A 16,682-nucleotide genomic window follows, 5' to 3' on the forward strand; every position below is an offset into this window, starting at 1 on the left:
TCTACAATACTTGTAGTGCATTGGAATTCAAATATGTCATACCTCTATATGTGTATAAAGGATAAAAAGGAAACCCAAATAAATAAGAGTTTTTCCAGCAAAATGGTGAGAAACTTAGTCACGTGCTGCTCATTCCAAAAGGGACCAGCTGGCATAGCCGGCATTTAAAAGGTCAGTGTTATTTTTAGACTATTTCTTCCTTTGCTTCAGCATGGCTATGTCCCATGTATTCCAATGAAGCACATTGAAAGACTAGAATATGCTTGTGCCCACTGATAATTACAACTAATAAGTAACAATAATTACAAGTACAGTAATTTCCCAGTTACTTTGAAGATATAGACATACAAATAGCTAATATTCTACTGATCCAATATAAAATTCCTTGATGAATACATGGGGTTTATTTACATCCTTAATTAATGTATGCAATTGTTTGGAATGGGTTTTGCCTTTGAAATGGGGATGCATATTTAGATGTTTACAATCCTGTGACAAATGAATTGTGTTCTCATTCATAAAAATAACAAAATATCCAAACTTTGCACTAAATTACATGCTGTTTATATAAATATATCTGATGAGTAAAATTACTGGTAATTTTACTAATAAACCAATATACCTATATGAGCTATAAGATACCAATTAATCTGCCATCCCTAATAATAATTAAAGAAGTTGATGATGGTGTGTGGCTATGAGGTGAAATGGAGTAGTCAATTGTAAAGTTAATTTAAAATAGTATGAACTATGTATCATGTACTCTAATAGTTTGCATGGATGACGCTAGATGGTGTATAGAAACAAGAGCTGCTTCACTTGAGCGAATAATACTCAAACAGGCAGTATATGCTCAAAGCTCAGTAGTACATGCATAACCATTGTTATCGTGAGGTGAAAGATGTAGTGAAATTCAAACTTAAGTAAATGTAGTTATATATATATATATATATATACATGTTAAAATGTAGTTTAGTCTCTTAAAAATATAGTGATATGTGAAAATGAAACTGATGATTGTGGGTGGAAACTGCCAGGGTGGATATTTTGCATGCATGTGTCTACCATTATTGTCACATTAAAGTGATATTTCATTGTAAATGCTCTAGCGAGCGAAGCAGTACTCGAGTGAGGACTCTGTTGAAAAAATATTTGGCTTCCTCTCAATATAATCTTTTCTGTTGTTGCATCAGGTTTATACTCATTGCTTAAAACTAGGGCTGAGCTGATACCACTTTGAACTGATACTTGAAAATTGTAATAATTAAAAGTTTTTCAAAATATTCATTTACAATAGTGTGTTAGTATTCCACTCGAATTATATGAATCAATTTACCAATATATTTGCTTTAAAATATACAAAAAATACATTAGAATATAAAATTACATGTTATGTCATAAAGAAATTAAATTTTTCACACAAAACTGGAGCAAATTAAAGAGAAACTTCTAATTTCCAGTATAACTAGACTCCGCAAAAGTATCGAGAGTCGTTTTTGTGAAGCCTGCGCAAAACAAAAATGCCGGAAAAGTATTTGTCAGTATCAGTAAACAAATTCCAACCAATACTTTCCAATACCGATACCACTGGTATCGCCGGATACCGATGCATCAGTATCTGCTCAGCCCTACTTAAAACCAATCCCATTTTGTATTTTTGTTATGTAGCATCACTTTTCTGCCATTTTTAGCTAATCGCGATGATGAAGATGAGTGATGAGAAGATGAAATTGAAGGAACACTCACAAAAGACCCATAGACAAGCTGGGACTCAAACCTAGGATCTTCAGTGGCAATTTCCAGTCAACCAGTTAATGTGGTCAGCCACTGAACTGGCTTCAACCAATTATTGTGCATGATTTATATGTGATGATGTAATTGAAGAAACCAAGTGATGACTAGAAGTTGGAAAGGCCCAAAATCTGGAATAAATATATATCTTTCTTAATTTGGGGTTTCTACCTAATTTCATTTTGCTGATCATGATGATAGAAATGAATGATGATTATATGATATTGAAGGAACAAAGATACACCCATGCTCTGGCTGGCACTCAAACCAGACTTTTGATTGGGGTATATATACAGGGTGATTCAAAAGTCCCTTAACACCCCATATAAAATGTAAAGTGTTAGGCTGGGTGCAAATGGTCATGATAGAAACAGGTTAAGCCTAGGTGGAACCAAATTGGTGTGTTCCAAAGGGATGTCCCCCATATTCCCATACAGCACACACATATCCAGGAGACGTCTAATGGACGTCCTCTGGATATCCATAGGATGTCCCAGAATGTCCAGCAGACATCCATAGGACGTCCCCTGGATATCCATATGTCCATCCAGGGGACGTCCATAGGATATCAAGGAAGGACATCATTTTTCGATTTGTTTTGGACATTCTGTGGATCATTTTTGAACATGTTTTGGACATCCTGTGGATCATTTTTGGATGTGTTTTGGACATTATATGGATGACTTTTGGACATGTTCGGACATGAGTTCACGTGATTTTCTGGATGTTTTTATTTCATTGCAGATAAGGATATATTCTGGACTAAAATTGTACCTGATCAGGACATTATGTTGATGTTTTTCACACATACTTTGGATACGAAAAGAACATTCCTAGACTAGATTTACACAAATCGAAGACCTCGAGTACACATGCTTATAACAAGCACTCCTCTCTCTCTCTCTCTCTCTCTCTCTCTCTCTCTCTCTCTCTCTCTCACACACACACACACACACACACACGCACTTACGCACACAAATTCACACACACGTATCTACACATCTGAAAAGTACTTTGTATTCACACGCATAAGCATAGTAAGCAGCGCTTATTCTTGACTACCACGCTAGGCAACGTACATCCTCGTGCAAACTGCCGTTGTGTCCGAGACGACGAGGCACAAGGAAAGGCTCGTGGCAATTTTCGCCTGCTTGGCGCGCATGCGTGACTCGCTGAAAAGACAATGGGCCTACGGGCAACGCAATTCCTGTGGGAGATGTTTTTAATTTACGATTTATTACTGCATAACAGAGTTTGAGTGCTAACATAATTGAGACTAGATACTATGACTGAATCTTTACACGGATATTAAAACATTTATATCAAATTTGTGATAACGTGTGGACGTAATACCACATATCCCATGAATATCCAGATCGGGACGTCCTATGGATATCCAGGATGGTAGATTCTCTGGACATCCATTACGGGATATCCCATAGACGTCCCATGGATATCCAGAACGGGACATCCATGGACGTCTTATGGACATCCGCAATATCCATGGATCTGAATTGGACATTGTGGACGTCCCTTGGAGATGTGTGCTGTATGGGTTGTCACTGGGAAGTACTTTTCATTCCAATGGAAGCGTCGCACTGTAATTCTTCGAGACAACCATTTATAATGCAGTGCAGTGGCACGTGAACTTCTCACCCTAGACGTCAGTATTATCTCGGTGCGATACTTACACGTTGGAGGCATTTTAATGCTTTATTTCTGACACCTCGAAAAGAAAGAAATGGATACAAACATTCATTAATAAATAATAACTTTTTACTGGTTAAAGATACGTCAAAAGAACCTTCACCATTGCATTTCTCGTGAAATTCTAACCTGATTTGATATATCACATCATCCGCTTCCCATTTAAAAATTTTGAGTTTAATTCAATATGGCGTGATTTTTGTCCAGTCGAACACGACCTCTTCCTGTCAATATGCCCCCTTCGCTCACATTTTAGGGAGAGGCAGGGAATAGGAGACCTATTCGCTTGCTGCGCTGCGGCAACCATTAGGGTAAAAACACAGTGAAGCACATAGCCAGAAACTCACCGGGACAAGTTTCCGGTAATTCAAAACCATGGAGTTAAATGGGGAAAAACATAGTGGATCCCCGCTCATCGCGAAAGGTTCCCAGGAACAAACACGGTTTGATCTTGGGTCCCTTGTTTCAAGTGGAAGGCTCTGTGATTGGTCCACTTAAGTTCACTTCTCCCTTTCCTTGAAGACACCCTCCTGTTTCCCCACTTTTTTTTTTTTTGACAGAGTTGTCGTTCGCAAGCTTGTGCGATGGTGTTCAAGGTGCCTGTCCGACAGCCAGTTCATTCATTATACCCTGGCATTTTTATGGCTTGACCAGGCTCCGTGCGATGTGCAAGGGTCCTTGTGCCTCATTGTGTTTTTACCCTTAGGCACCGCTGTGCTTGGCCTTGTTGAGGGTGCCACCTGTTTAGAAAACGACTCGAAACGAAAAATTTGGCAACGCGTCACCACGGCAACTGGACAATGCCGATTGGTTAAGCGATTCATGTGTCCCTCTTTGGCTTTCGACAGAAAAGATAAAAATAGAATTTTCAAGTCCATTCTCTAGCCGGAACAACTGTAGAAACATATTTCGGGGGGTCCGAATCAAGTGTCTCAGGAATAATAATAATAAAAAATTAAAATATGTAAATTAATTAATATTGTATTGTTGTTATTAGATGAATAGGTAAAACCACGGTATAAGAATAGATATAAGTGCACGGATTCATTATCTAGCTTACGTGCAGAATGCCAAAATTTGTATGAAACAATTGCCCTGGCAAGGAAATTAATATCAAATAGGTAACTTATTGAATATTTATTGAATAACAAAAAATAATGTTAGATCCAGTTGACGAAAGTACATTTCCTGATTAATATTTTATGCATAGTAATATAAGTAGTAACGTCTGTAATTCTTCTTTGGTACGGTCCTTCAAAGCTGTCCATCAAAGTTCTATGTTCTCAATCTAATCCGTGCCAGCATCGATTATATGTAGAACATGTGTGAAAACAATTATATTTTCACGGTGGAGGCACATCGTGGTTCGGATCCCACTTTAAACTGTAGGTCCAGTCCCGATTAGCCTTACTGTGCATAAAGTGGACTTAAAACACCAACTCAAACCAATTATATTTTCATTATTTAGTTTTAATACTATGTAAGTCTTTCGGGAGGGGGTCTGGACCCCCCTAAATACGTCCTTGGTGTTAGGGGACTTTTGAATCACCATGTATTAGAAGTACTGGTAACGATTCTCTGTATGCCATACTTATTGTACTCCAGAGCCCCTGTACCAGATAAAAATATAAAATTAATTGTTTGCGTAAGGTTTATTACGCTGGTGGTTTCAGTTAAGGAACTAATCTGATGTCTACTGACGTCATGGATTGTTTTGACATGCTTAAAAATGTCCAAAATTACTGAAATCATATAAACGTGGAGCGCGTCAAGTGGTCGACTTTCGATTTCGCCATCGAAATTCCCGGGTTCGAATCCGAATATGAATATCGCTCGTGAGTGCCTTTCTTGAATTTCATGTTATCGCTCATCTTTATCGTCGGGATTAGCCAAAAGCGGCAGAAACAACTAAAGAATAAAATAATAATAATACAAGTCTATGTTGAGCTTGAGACGCGGTTGCGTCGCATCCAACCACCATGCCGTGGCTGAAAGAAAAAAAATCGTAATTGTAGAAGAACGATTTTTCCCCCCTCAGTAAATCACTCTTTGAAGATAAAAGTTTGTGCTGTAAGGTAAAGGATTCGTGCGTACGCGAGATGTAAACAAACAAACCGTTGCTAAGCAGCCTGTTCGTTGTGTCCTTGTTCCGGCAGTTTCGTAATATGATCGGTAGATGGCACACGCGGCGCTGCGTCCTGATGACAGCTGTGCCGTGCTGCTAGAAGGCGGCATTCTGTAGTAGTGGGTCGGCTAACTCGCTTTGAGGTTTCAATTGATCAGTCTGGACTCGGGCTGTGGAAGAGTAAGAATGGCCGAGCAGGGTGGACAGTTGTGCGATTCTGTGTTGTTAAACACGTTTCAAATAAGAAAGAAGAGATGCAGAGTGTATTTTCATCGAGGAATTCTTATTTGGGAGACCGAAGGAGCGCCATACAGTAAGTACTGACTTTTCCTTGTACAAAATTTGTAAACATAAATGACAACAAGTTCTTGAGAGAGTTGTTTTGCCTGAGGAAATTTATAAATTGAAGCTACGTAGTAGTTCTGCAGCGACAACTTCCTCAAGAGAAAGGCCAATTTGCTTTCGTTTCGGTAGTGTATTGTGTTGAATTTTTACATTTTATTTACGAATGTTGTTGACGGAAACAATGAAGTTGTTTGTCGGCAGCTTCGTAATATCGTCAGCCACACATCTGTATCTTCTCAAGTGCACCTGTACTGAATGTTGATTCGTTAAATTTCCAATTATTGTTAACTATATACAAGGACAAATTCCTGGTGGTTTATAATTTATATTTTGAAGGGCTATGTATGAAATGAATTCAGCATTTGGTTCGATGTTTCACGTTGACGTTCATCTGAGCAGTTCAGTATATCAACGTTTCAGTGTGTACGTTTGACAGTTCCTTTTAAACGAATTTTGCAAATTAACTTATCTAATGGATAACAGCTCCGTTTACATTTTATGACAAGTTACGCAATGTTACTAACTATCGATACTTATATCTAGCGAGATAATATTTACAATAGTGAGAGATAAATTAATCATTGCAAAAATGACCTAACGTATAATGTGTGCACATCCAACTTTATAATGCGTAGTGTTAGTCTACGGTTATTTCCCGCCCATGGGTTATTGCTAGATTTCGTTCTAACATTCATTACATGCCTAATGTTGTCTTGGAAATAATTTTATGTTGCACTTACTATGGGCAAATTATTACCAGTCAACCGTTATCTGTCAGTAGAAATGTTGAGTCGTTTTTATTCCATTTTTGAGTGCTTGCTGTGTGTTTAGATATCTTGGAAAGAGTAATTTTGTGATTCGTTATAAAACAACGTGTATCTCCCGTATAATGAAATAAATAATGAGGAATTTGTTCAAATTACTTACATTCACAAAATTAAAGGATCTATATGTTATATTAGTGTCGCCTTTAGATCAGGTTACGCAAGGTCCTCACTCCGTGTGCATAATGATACTAAATGACTGTGAAAGGCCTGATCAACTAAGAGAATATTACTGAATGCATCTAAATCAAGCCAGCCAATTTATCTGGATTTCGATAGTCCCGGATCTCCGTATGGGGAACAGTCCAGGGAAACGTTCCCCCTGACCTATATAATAAACTAGGTCCCCCTGCAATGTTGACTGCCTGTGGTTTTGGGACAGAAGTTTCCAGTATGTTACTTTATTCGGAGAACAATTACTCTTTCTCCTAGGCATGGGGGCTAACTTTCGTCGGGGGGGGGGGGGAGAATCTGAAAGTTGTCCAGCCCATTGAGAATAGCGTCCAGGTCTATTTTGATAAATAACTACTACATTTGCAAAATCATAAAAAATATATTTTTTCAATAATCGTGTGTGTTAACATGCAGTTCTCATTAAACACTTGTTGGTCCGAGTTTTTGTTTTAAATCCGCTTTATGCAGATAGGCTAATTGGGACTGGACCCACAATTTAAAGTGGGATACGAACCACTATGTTCCTTCACCGGCTGTCGAAACATTTATTACATATTAATATTAACAAGCCCAATAAAAAATTAAAAAAAAAACACTAAAGTTTTGTTTGTGAATGAATCACAATTTATAAGCTTAAAGGGAGCCTTGAATCTGAAGATCGGAGCACTGAAAATAACTTTAGACATGGGATCGAAATTATTGAGGGCAGGAGAAATAGCTTTTTCTTAGCTTGGGAGGTCATCCCATTTGAGAGAAAGTTGTTAATCCCCTGTTTCGATGTCAGTTATGTCTCTGACATTTTATAGGTGGCACAGACCTCCTTTTACACACCTGAAAATTTTAGACAACCTCCTAGTCACGCACATGCTCAAAGGCATCATATTCTGATCAGTGATACGGGTGTCTAGGTGTGCGTGTTTCTGTGTTTTTTATTATTTTACATAGTTTTTACAACTCTTTTTAAACGCGATGTTGAACTGGTGAGATTTTTTATGGGAATAATACAATGATACATACACTCTTGCCTTATCAACGATTCCAATTGGATCTCTGACATCGTAGCGCTGATCTCTTTTTTTCATAGCATTAAAACTTTTCATATTTTTTTTTTATTTTCGTTGCTTTCTATTGCTCATTTGTACTCCTCTGCTTTCGACAGGACAGACATAAAAATCGGGTACTACTTTACTATACCAGAGACACCTATCAATGATTTATTTCGCAATTTTTTACATTGCTAACGTACTATTCTGCATTGCGGAACATTTCTTTAGGTGAAATAATGAATTTATAACGAAAATAATGTCTATTTCTTACATTAACGAGTACTTACTGCTGTTCCTTATTTCCCACAAACCATCCACGGGTAGCCCCGAAAACCATGACATTAGCCCAAAAATTCACGATAGCCCCACGAACCATCACGGGGACGAGGTATGCTTACTACTAGGTTAGGTTAGGCCTGTTAGGTTAGGTTCCATTAGCACTCCTTTCGTTCAATTTAGCATATACGGACAATACGAGAGCAAATGGCGGCAGCAGCAATAGCGCGTCGGAAATAGATTTTCGTAGAAAACCACATACATTAGCATTAAAATGGATCAAAATTACATTCCCGAACATCAATAACGCTACAGAAAATGATTTGCGTAAGTACTTTATCCTGTAAATTTGAAGAAATCCGTCTCTGGTATAGTAAAGTTTTACCAAAAATCGCCCATGTCTTGACCAGGATTGACACCCGACACCCCTTGCGTCGTTCTTTTACAAACTCCGAATGCCATGGTTGTTAATAATCATGCACGATTCTCTTGTTTACGGCATTTTCTGTCACTTTTGGCTAATCGCGACGAAGGGAATGAATTATTATTAGATGAAATTAATGGACACCCATAAAGGAACACCCTTGCCTGGACCGGGACTCAAACCTTGAACCTTTGGTGGCGAGATCGTGAGTTGGATACTCAAACCATTCTGCTACAGAGGCGGTAGAACATTGGTTTGATTGATTGATTTGCTTTATTACTTCGCTTATGTGCCACTTTTGGCTAATTTTTGAAGAGGAATGAGTGATGATATGATGAATGGACACTCGCAAACATCCATGCCCAGAAATTATCACAGAAGAGAGCCAGTCACGATCTCTGACCGTCACCAAACAACGTTTTTCTTTCTAGCCACATTCGGGATGAAGTCTTACCCGAATATGGTCAAATTGATTTCTTGATTGAACTTGTACCGCTCACCATAATGCATCGAAATCACGAAAGCCTCAGGTTCATTGAACCCTGTGATCGTACTCGATATTGCATTGTAGTTTGGTTATTTAACGTCGTTTTCTCTGTGTATACACGTATGTTAATCGCTACAATTAGAGTGATGAAATAGATGAAGGGTCAAACACACATTCCTGCCTTCCTCAGGATTTGAACATAGGACCCCTGGCTTCTTAGCGCGCCACTCTAACCATCCACCATGCAGGCTGACGTACGTTTATTATACTGTACTTCTTCCAAATCAAAGGGTCCCGGATCCGGTCCCCTGGGTGACCGAGCGAGTTGTTGGGCTTACGATTTCGCCACCAACCATTCGAGGTCTGTGTCTTATGAGTGTCCTCTCATCAATTAAATCTAATCACCATTCATCCTCACCGTCGCGATCAGCCAAGAAAGTGACAGAAGAGCGACGCTAAAGAGGAAAATGCAAAATAAACCGTGGCGGAACATTGTATGTTACACCCAGTCGCGATTAGCCTATCAGAGCATAAAGTGAACTTAAAGGAAACTTTTGTCCTTTGTACACGTCTGTTCAGATAATGTGGCACATACTTTAACTGTCCGACCTCATAAAATGTGACGCTTTATGTGAACAGGAGTGTACAGATTCCAATGAAAACAAAATAGCATATAATCGTAGTAACGTGAGTCGTTAGTATTCCCGTTTGTGATAGAGTTTATGCATTGCCTAGGTTTACTGATATTTCTGGGAGATATAGTTGTATTTCAAAGCTATCATCGTTGAATACTTTAAAATGGACGTTGCGAAGATGAAAATCCAAACATCGACATGTAAATAAATGTTCTAATGCTTCACTGGGGAGGGTCACTGTTGTTCCCTCCTATTCCCAAACTCGACCATCTATCCCCCTAATTAGGAATTTTCACTTCGAGCACTGCTTATGAGTGAAATGCTATTTCCGTAAATTGCATCTGCATTAGATAGGAATTTTAAATAAGTAAATACAGATTATCAAATAAACGAGACGAAGTAATGGATTCTTTTTGGTCCAACTTTAACAGATTAATTCATTCGAATTTGAGATTCATTGCTAAAATCAATCCCTTCCCTGTAACTTCGGTATCTCTCGGTCCGGATAGCACAGGGATTATGGGCGGATATCTTCTTGTAACGAATGAATCCGAGATCGATTCCCTGCGATGGCACATTTCGGGCATGGATATTTGTGAGTGTCCATTCATCAATTTCATCATATCACTCATCCCCATCTTCGCAAATTAGCCAAAAGTGGCACAAAAAGCGAAGTAAAATAAAGCAAATCAATCAATCGTGATTAGCCAAACGTTGAAGAAATGCGACGCTAAATACAAAAGATCAAAATCAGCTCACGATTGACAGATTACATCACATCAAATCAAGAAATATTTACGGAATCCCATGTATTTCTTATTAAGAAAGAAATTTCTCCCACTTCAAATAACCATATTCACTATTCAAACTAAGAATCTGAAATTTTTGTACCCAAGATTTTCTGCCCCCTCTTTCATCTTGCGTTCATCTTTGCCTTGCATGTTCTACAAACGCGGTTTGACAAAATCCTTTGCATATCCCAGATGAACTTTTTTTTTCTGCGGACAGATATTCAGCCTAGAGTCTTCGACTGAGTATCAGTGCTTTGACAAGGAAACTGCACGTACCTCATAGCCTTAAACAGTTCTGAGGTAACGTGACTCAACTTCGTCCATTATTGCTTGCGCTCACTCCTAATAGACATTAAACGTGGCGGTGGTTGTATAAGCATCTTTGGATTAAAAGAGAAAGTGTTGCTGCACGACCGATTTTATCCACACTTCAAGGCCCTTGCTTTCCTATTAAATGTTCAACTTAAGATTGCGTGACGCCGCATAAGTTCAATCACTCAAGCTCACTTTTAACCAAATGAAACGCGGCTGTGGAGCCGTTATGAGTGTGTACTGTACAGGCAGATATCATTGCATATTAACCTTGCTCACGCCATGTGGATCTTCCAAGAGTTCTTGTGGATGTGGTATTGATATTGAACGGTTTTGGGTTCACATTATTTGTTAGTTGATTTTGATATTATGGGCACATCAGCACATATGTTATTTTTCCTTTGCCATAGAAGAATATAAAATCTCTGTTTGAAACTTCAATACTCAATTTTTAAAACTAATTCATTAATTCATTACTTAACAAGAACTACAACTTCAGTCTGTGAGGACTAAAATCTCCTTAACCATTTAAAAGCGGAGGCTGTAAAGAGGAACTCAGAAAAAATACGGCATAAGGACAAACACTGGACAACACACAGACATACAGAGGAATATACTGGCTGTATGTCCAGACGCCAGAGGTGACGGAGTGGTTGGCACATCGCACTACAACGCCAGGGGTCCTGGGTTCGAATCTTGGTATGGGTATGGATGTTTGTGAGTGTCCATTGATCAATTTCATCATATCATAACTAATTTCCATCTTCGCGAATTAGCCAAAAGTGGCACAAGAAGTGATGTAAAATAAAGCAAATCAATCAATCAATCCAGACGCCAGATCATAGTTGGCCTGCAAGAAGCAATTACCTGGGTACACTACACGGGATTGAGGTTGACTTGCTTGAATGTCACCCATTCTACTCTCAGGGTTCAAATATACTCTAAACTTTAGAGCCAGTTCCTATTAACTTATTTTTCGTTCGTTACATTGAAAAATGGGCAATACATATTTTATTAGGGATTGAACCAGCTCTCTGTTCCAACTTGGAGACAACAAAGAGTACTCCAACATCTGAATATTGACGTATTTTACCTGGAAGTCATGGAGTTTTAAGTCCACTTTATGCACAGGTAGGATTGGATTGATTTGGTGTTTTAAGTCCACTTTATGCACAGACTGGACCTACAGTTTAAAGTTGGATCCAAACCAATATGTTCCTCCACCGGGTATCGAACTCAGGACCTCTTGATTCCAAGGTGACAACGTTACCAGAACTCCATCGTGAAGGCTGAAAGTCGTGAATTCGATTCTGGTGGAAGCTTATTTAATGCATTGAACACAATTATCATCGGTGCAGGCATTCCAATAAAATAAAGTTAAATGCAAACCTTTAACATCCTATCATTCGATTGATTGATTTGGTGTATTTTACTTCGCTTTTCTGCCACATTAGTTGATCGCAAAGATGAGGATGAATGGTGATAAGACGAAATTGATGAAAGTACAATCACAAACACACATGGACAAACACAGCCCCACAGAAGAGGCTGCGAGTCCAGGTGTCAAAGCCTCCTTGGACTGCAACATTGTCCTGTCATTCGAGATTTGTTAAATTATCGTATCATGGGTACGTTACTCTGATTCCGTTCACATTTGTCAGAGTGGATAGCACTACGTGCAAACTGTGGATGGTACATTTTGTCCATCCATAGTCGAAATGAAGATAATGAAACTGAGAGCAAGCCATTTGAAAGTTTCAAATAGAGTTTACGCTTTTGTCAGTTGTCGAACCTGGGACCCCTAGCGGTGTGACTGTGACTGTCTTTTCGGATTGTAAAATTTCATTTTACTTTGAATTTACGAGAAGTATTTAAGTGTTTACAGATTTCACTTGTGTCGTAGCACCGGGATGTTCTCATGTATCGTTTTTACAGTTACTTCTGGGTTGCAAGAATCTCATTGACTCCCAATGGGATCTTTACAACCTAGAAGTGTCCGAAACAGTACTTGTACCTTAAGAAGCATTTTATATCTCTGCTGTATTGGATCCCATCCCAACCCTTTAAAGGAGGAAGAGAGAGAGAGGTGCTTTCCTGTCGGGTTAAGCCAAGACTGTGTTCATTTATTGAGATCGTAATATCAAATAGAAAGTGAAAGCGTACTAATAATTTAAACAATATGTCATATTTTTGGCATGGCTGTCTTTGATGGTGACATTCAGAATACATCTGTGCATCGCTTTCAAGTTTTTTCTCTCCTTCTCAATCTTCTGAAAATAAACACGCGTGTAAGATTTTCAGATGTAAATTTCGACCTTGCAGTGTCATTTACGCTGCATTGCATCATACATTTGACTTCAGAGATGAGGTTAAACTACCGTACTTTACGACAGAGCTCTTTAAGTAAATTCCGTGAGCCAGGCAAATATAACTTTGCTTAATGGTGAATGTTACTACCAATTAAGCGGAATTGCAGTAATAGATAGATATTGACTTGACTCCGGTTCGATTCCCTACATTTGCAAGGAGGCTTTCATACTAATTGGCTACTTGGGGCATGCCATGCACCCAGTGCAGAGAAGTATATTTCTAGATTCGATCTCAGCACGGAGTTCCCGGGTTCGAGTCCCAGCCTGGGCATGGCTGTTCTCTGTGAGTCTCTCTTCATCGATTTCATTTAACCATCACGCATCCTAATCGTCGCGATTAGCCAAGTGTAAGAAAAGCGACGCTAAATAACAAGATTAAATATACGCCGATGTTTGCATGCATATTACGCAATAATATTTTTCAATTTTTGTTTCAGTTATGCTTATTCTTACCCTTTTAGGTTAGTCGCAACGATGAAGATGTATGATGAACATGTCTCATCTAGGATTCGAACCTAATACCCCTGGCGTCTTACTAACCACTCCGCTAGAGAGGCCATCTTTGCATTTTCTATAAGTAACATCTTTCGACGTGATGAAGCAAACGCATTACCCACCAGTATACATACACTCATATTGACTCCACTTTCTCTTCTATGCCGGGAACAGTTATGGCAACGTGAAAGTTTTTCAGCACTGGAGGTGAACCAACTCCAGTCCTTGTGCTGTGTGAACAATCTGTAGGAGACAACGAGTATAGACGAAGTAGATCAGCGGAAAGACACAAATCGATCATCTTTTGTTGAGACAATTTGCGTAACAACTTTTGCCCTACTATTTCTGCTAACAGCCGGCGTCGTTCAATGAGAGAGACGACTTTCAACCTTCAGCTGAGTAAGCTAAAAAAGTGACGTTTTCGTTTCACTCAGGCACGTAGCCAGGTGGAAGCTGAAGGCTCCCCCCTCAAAATCCTTCAAATGTTTCGTTGGAAATTGTGTATAGTGGTATTTAATGATTGATTTAGTTTATTTTACTTCGCGTTTTGTGCCTCTTGGCTAATTTGCGAAGATGGGGATGAGTGATGAAATGATGAAATTGATGAATGGACATTCACAAACAACCAAGCCCGACCGGGATTCGAACCCGGGACCCTTGGCGTCGCAGCGCGATGTGCTAACCACTCGGCCACAGGGTCGGGCTAGTGGTATTTAATTTTAATTCCTTAGCAGAATTAAACATCTTGTATAAGAAGTTGTAATATGTTGAGAAATTCATCTTTAGGGCTTCTACCCCTCATTTTTCGGCTTTAGATGACACCTGCTGATAAGGAATGAGCACCCCCGAAATAAAATTCTGGCTACGGGCCTGGTTTCACTTTTATTTATCTGACCGCCCATCCTTCCATTTTTCCAAAGGACGAACATGAATATTTATTGTTCTCTAATATTATTGCATACAAATGGCGAGTCTTTTGATGGATTTCAATTCTAAATCACTAAGCATGGCTACTTTTGGCTACAAGGCACGAGAAACCAGAATGCATTCATTCCAAAGTGAAATAAAACGTTGGCACGTTACCATGAACGAGTCGACTTGTTAGTGACAAAAGAGTCTCTCAGAGCTTTGTGATGCTTTTCTATTGTTCTTCAGTGCTTCTCCAAGTTCCTGGCCAAACAGAAACGAATTGTGTGAGTTGCCGGTTATTTGATTGCATTGTTCGAAAAGAAGAAAAGAAAACGGGCCTCCGGAGACTGAAGGTACTTCCTCCTTCACCAACACTTGACGTAACACACTTCCAAATAATTTCCCCTGAGGACAGACAAGTGTCTCTGAAAAGTGGTGTAATCGACTATCTCGACTCGCAAACTGGACTTTCATTTATTCTCTCTGTGAATTCATAACGCTACAACACACGTATTTCTTCATCTTGAGAGTCGATGGAGTCCCATAGTGGTTCGATTCAACTTTAAACTGTAGGTCCAGTCCCTATTAGCTTAACAGTGCATGAAGTGGACTTACAAAAATATCAACTCATCTTGAGAGAGCCATCACCGGGTGCTTCCGATGACACTGAGACGTGTTAAATCTTCAGTTCCTTCAAATAACCAAACTTCGTTTATAATTGTTGTGTATTGGATATTTAACTCACGTCTACCTATTTAGATTAATCATATCGATCAGGATGAATAATTTGATGACCGGTGCGTAGTGCTTAGAGCATTATCTCTACTAGCTCGAGAATGAAATTGTGTGAGAGACAATGCATAGTGGATAGTTTATCTTTAAAGTGGTTTGTTCTATTGTCACTTAACTTAGTTGTTAAACTTCTATTTGCAACTATGGTATTATGCATTAAAAATGGTATATTTTAACACAGTTCACGCTGCCCTTGTGGCTGAGAGTGTTGAGTGCTAGGCTTACGATCTCATTACCGAAGGTTTCAGGTTCAAGCCCCGACATGATCATGGGTTTTCGTTTCTGAGTGCCCCTTCACCAATTTCATTGAATCATTTTTCATCCTGAAAGTCGCGATTAGCCTAAAGAGACAGAAAAGTGACGTAAAATGAGAACAAAGAACTTATATCATTATCTCTAAAAAGTACCATCACTTGTGAAGTAGCATTGGCAGACCAGCAAACCACCATTTAAATTATATTCTAAGGGCTTCTTCACCTTGTCTTAGATATAAGCATTGCACCAAGCTTTTCAACGCAGGATGAGTAGAGTAACATAGCAACTCTCAGATTATATGTTAGAAGAAAGAAAGGTAAAGACCTCAAGTTATCATCATGATATCGGTCATGTTGACAGTATTTGTGCTTACTCTTTTAAAAGATTAATGCCACATACAGTGGCAGGTGGATTTTGAACTCTTGCACCCTATGTCACCATACAAACATTGAAGCTTTTGGTTTTTGTTGAAATTTTGAAACTACTTTAAACAGAAACTAATATTCAGGTTCAAATGTACAATTTGGGACACATTGAGGAGCGATGCAGCATATGTAACAAATGATACATATATAGACCTTATGAAAAGAGAAGGTTACCTCAGTTAGTTGGCATGATATATTTTGACATGCCTTTGCATACACGGGCAACATTGAAGGTAAGGAGAAAGAAAATTTAAGTAACCTGTCTAAATTATTCACTGATGGAACAGATGGCAAAACAAGTACAAATAAGCATGCCCACGATACTCTTGTGACCATCATAGTTTTCCGCTTATAAGATTTACTATAAACTATAAAATTACTACAAAATGTAAAATTTGAATACTAAAACTTCAATAAATTCCACATATTCATCTCATTATTGAATTTAAATTCCACATATTCGTCTCATTATTGAATTTAAATTCCACATATTCGTCTCA

General features: G+C 38.7%; 1 protein-coding gene across 1 annotated transcript in view; it reads left to right on the forward strand.

The window, feature by feature from the left end:
* The first annotated feature begins 5,744 nt into the window (after positions 1–5,744).
* The window catches only part of Cerk (Ceramide kinase), a 114,381-nt gene continuing 103,443 nt past the window's right edge, over positions 5,745–16,682 (forward strand). Inside the window, exon 1 of the mRNA XM_083117074.1 lies at positions 5,745–5,936. Within this exon, the coding sequence (XP_082973200.1) occupies positions 5,810–5,936 (127 nt within the window). The 5' untranslated portion in view covers positions 5,745–5,809. The remainder of the gene's footprint in view (positions 5,937–16,682) is intronic.

This window comes from Lepisma saccharinum, chromosome 2 (assembly GCF_977018435.1).
Source record: "Lepisma saccharinum chromosome 2, izLepSacc3.1, whole genome shotgun sequence".
NCBI classification, from domain to species: Eukaryota; Metazoa; Arthropoda; class Insecta; order Zygentoma; family Lepismatidae; genus Lepisma; species Lepisma saccharinum.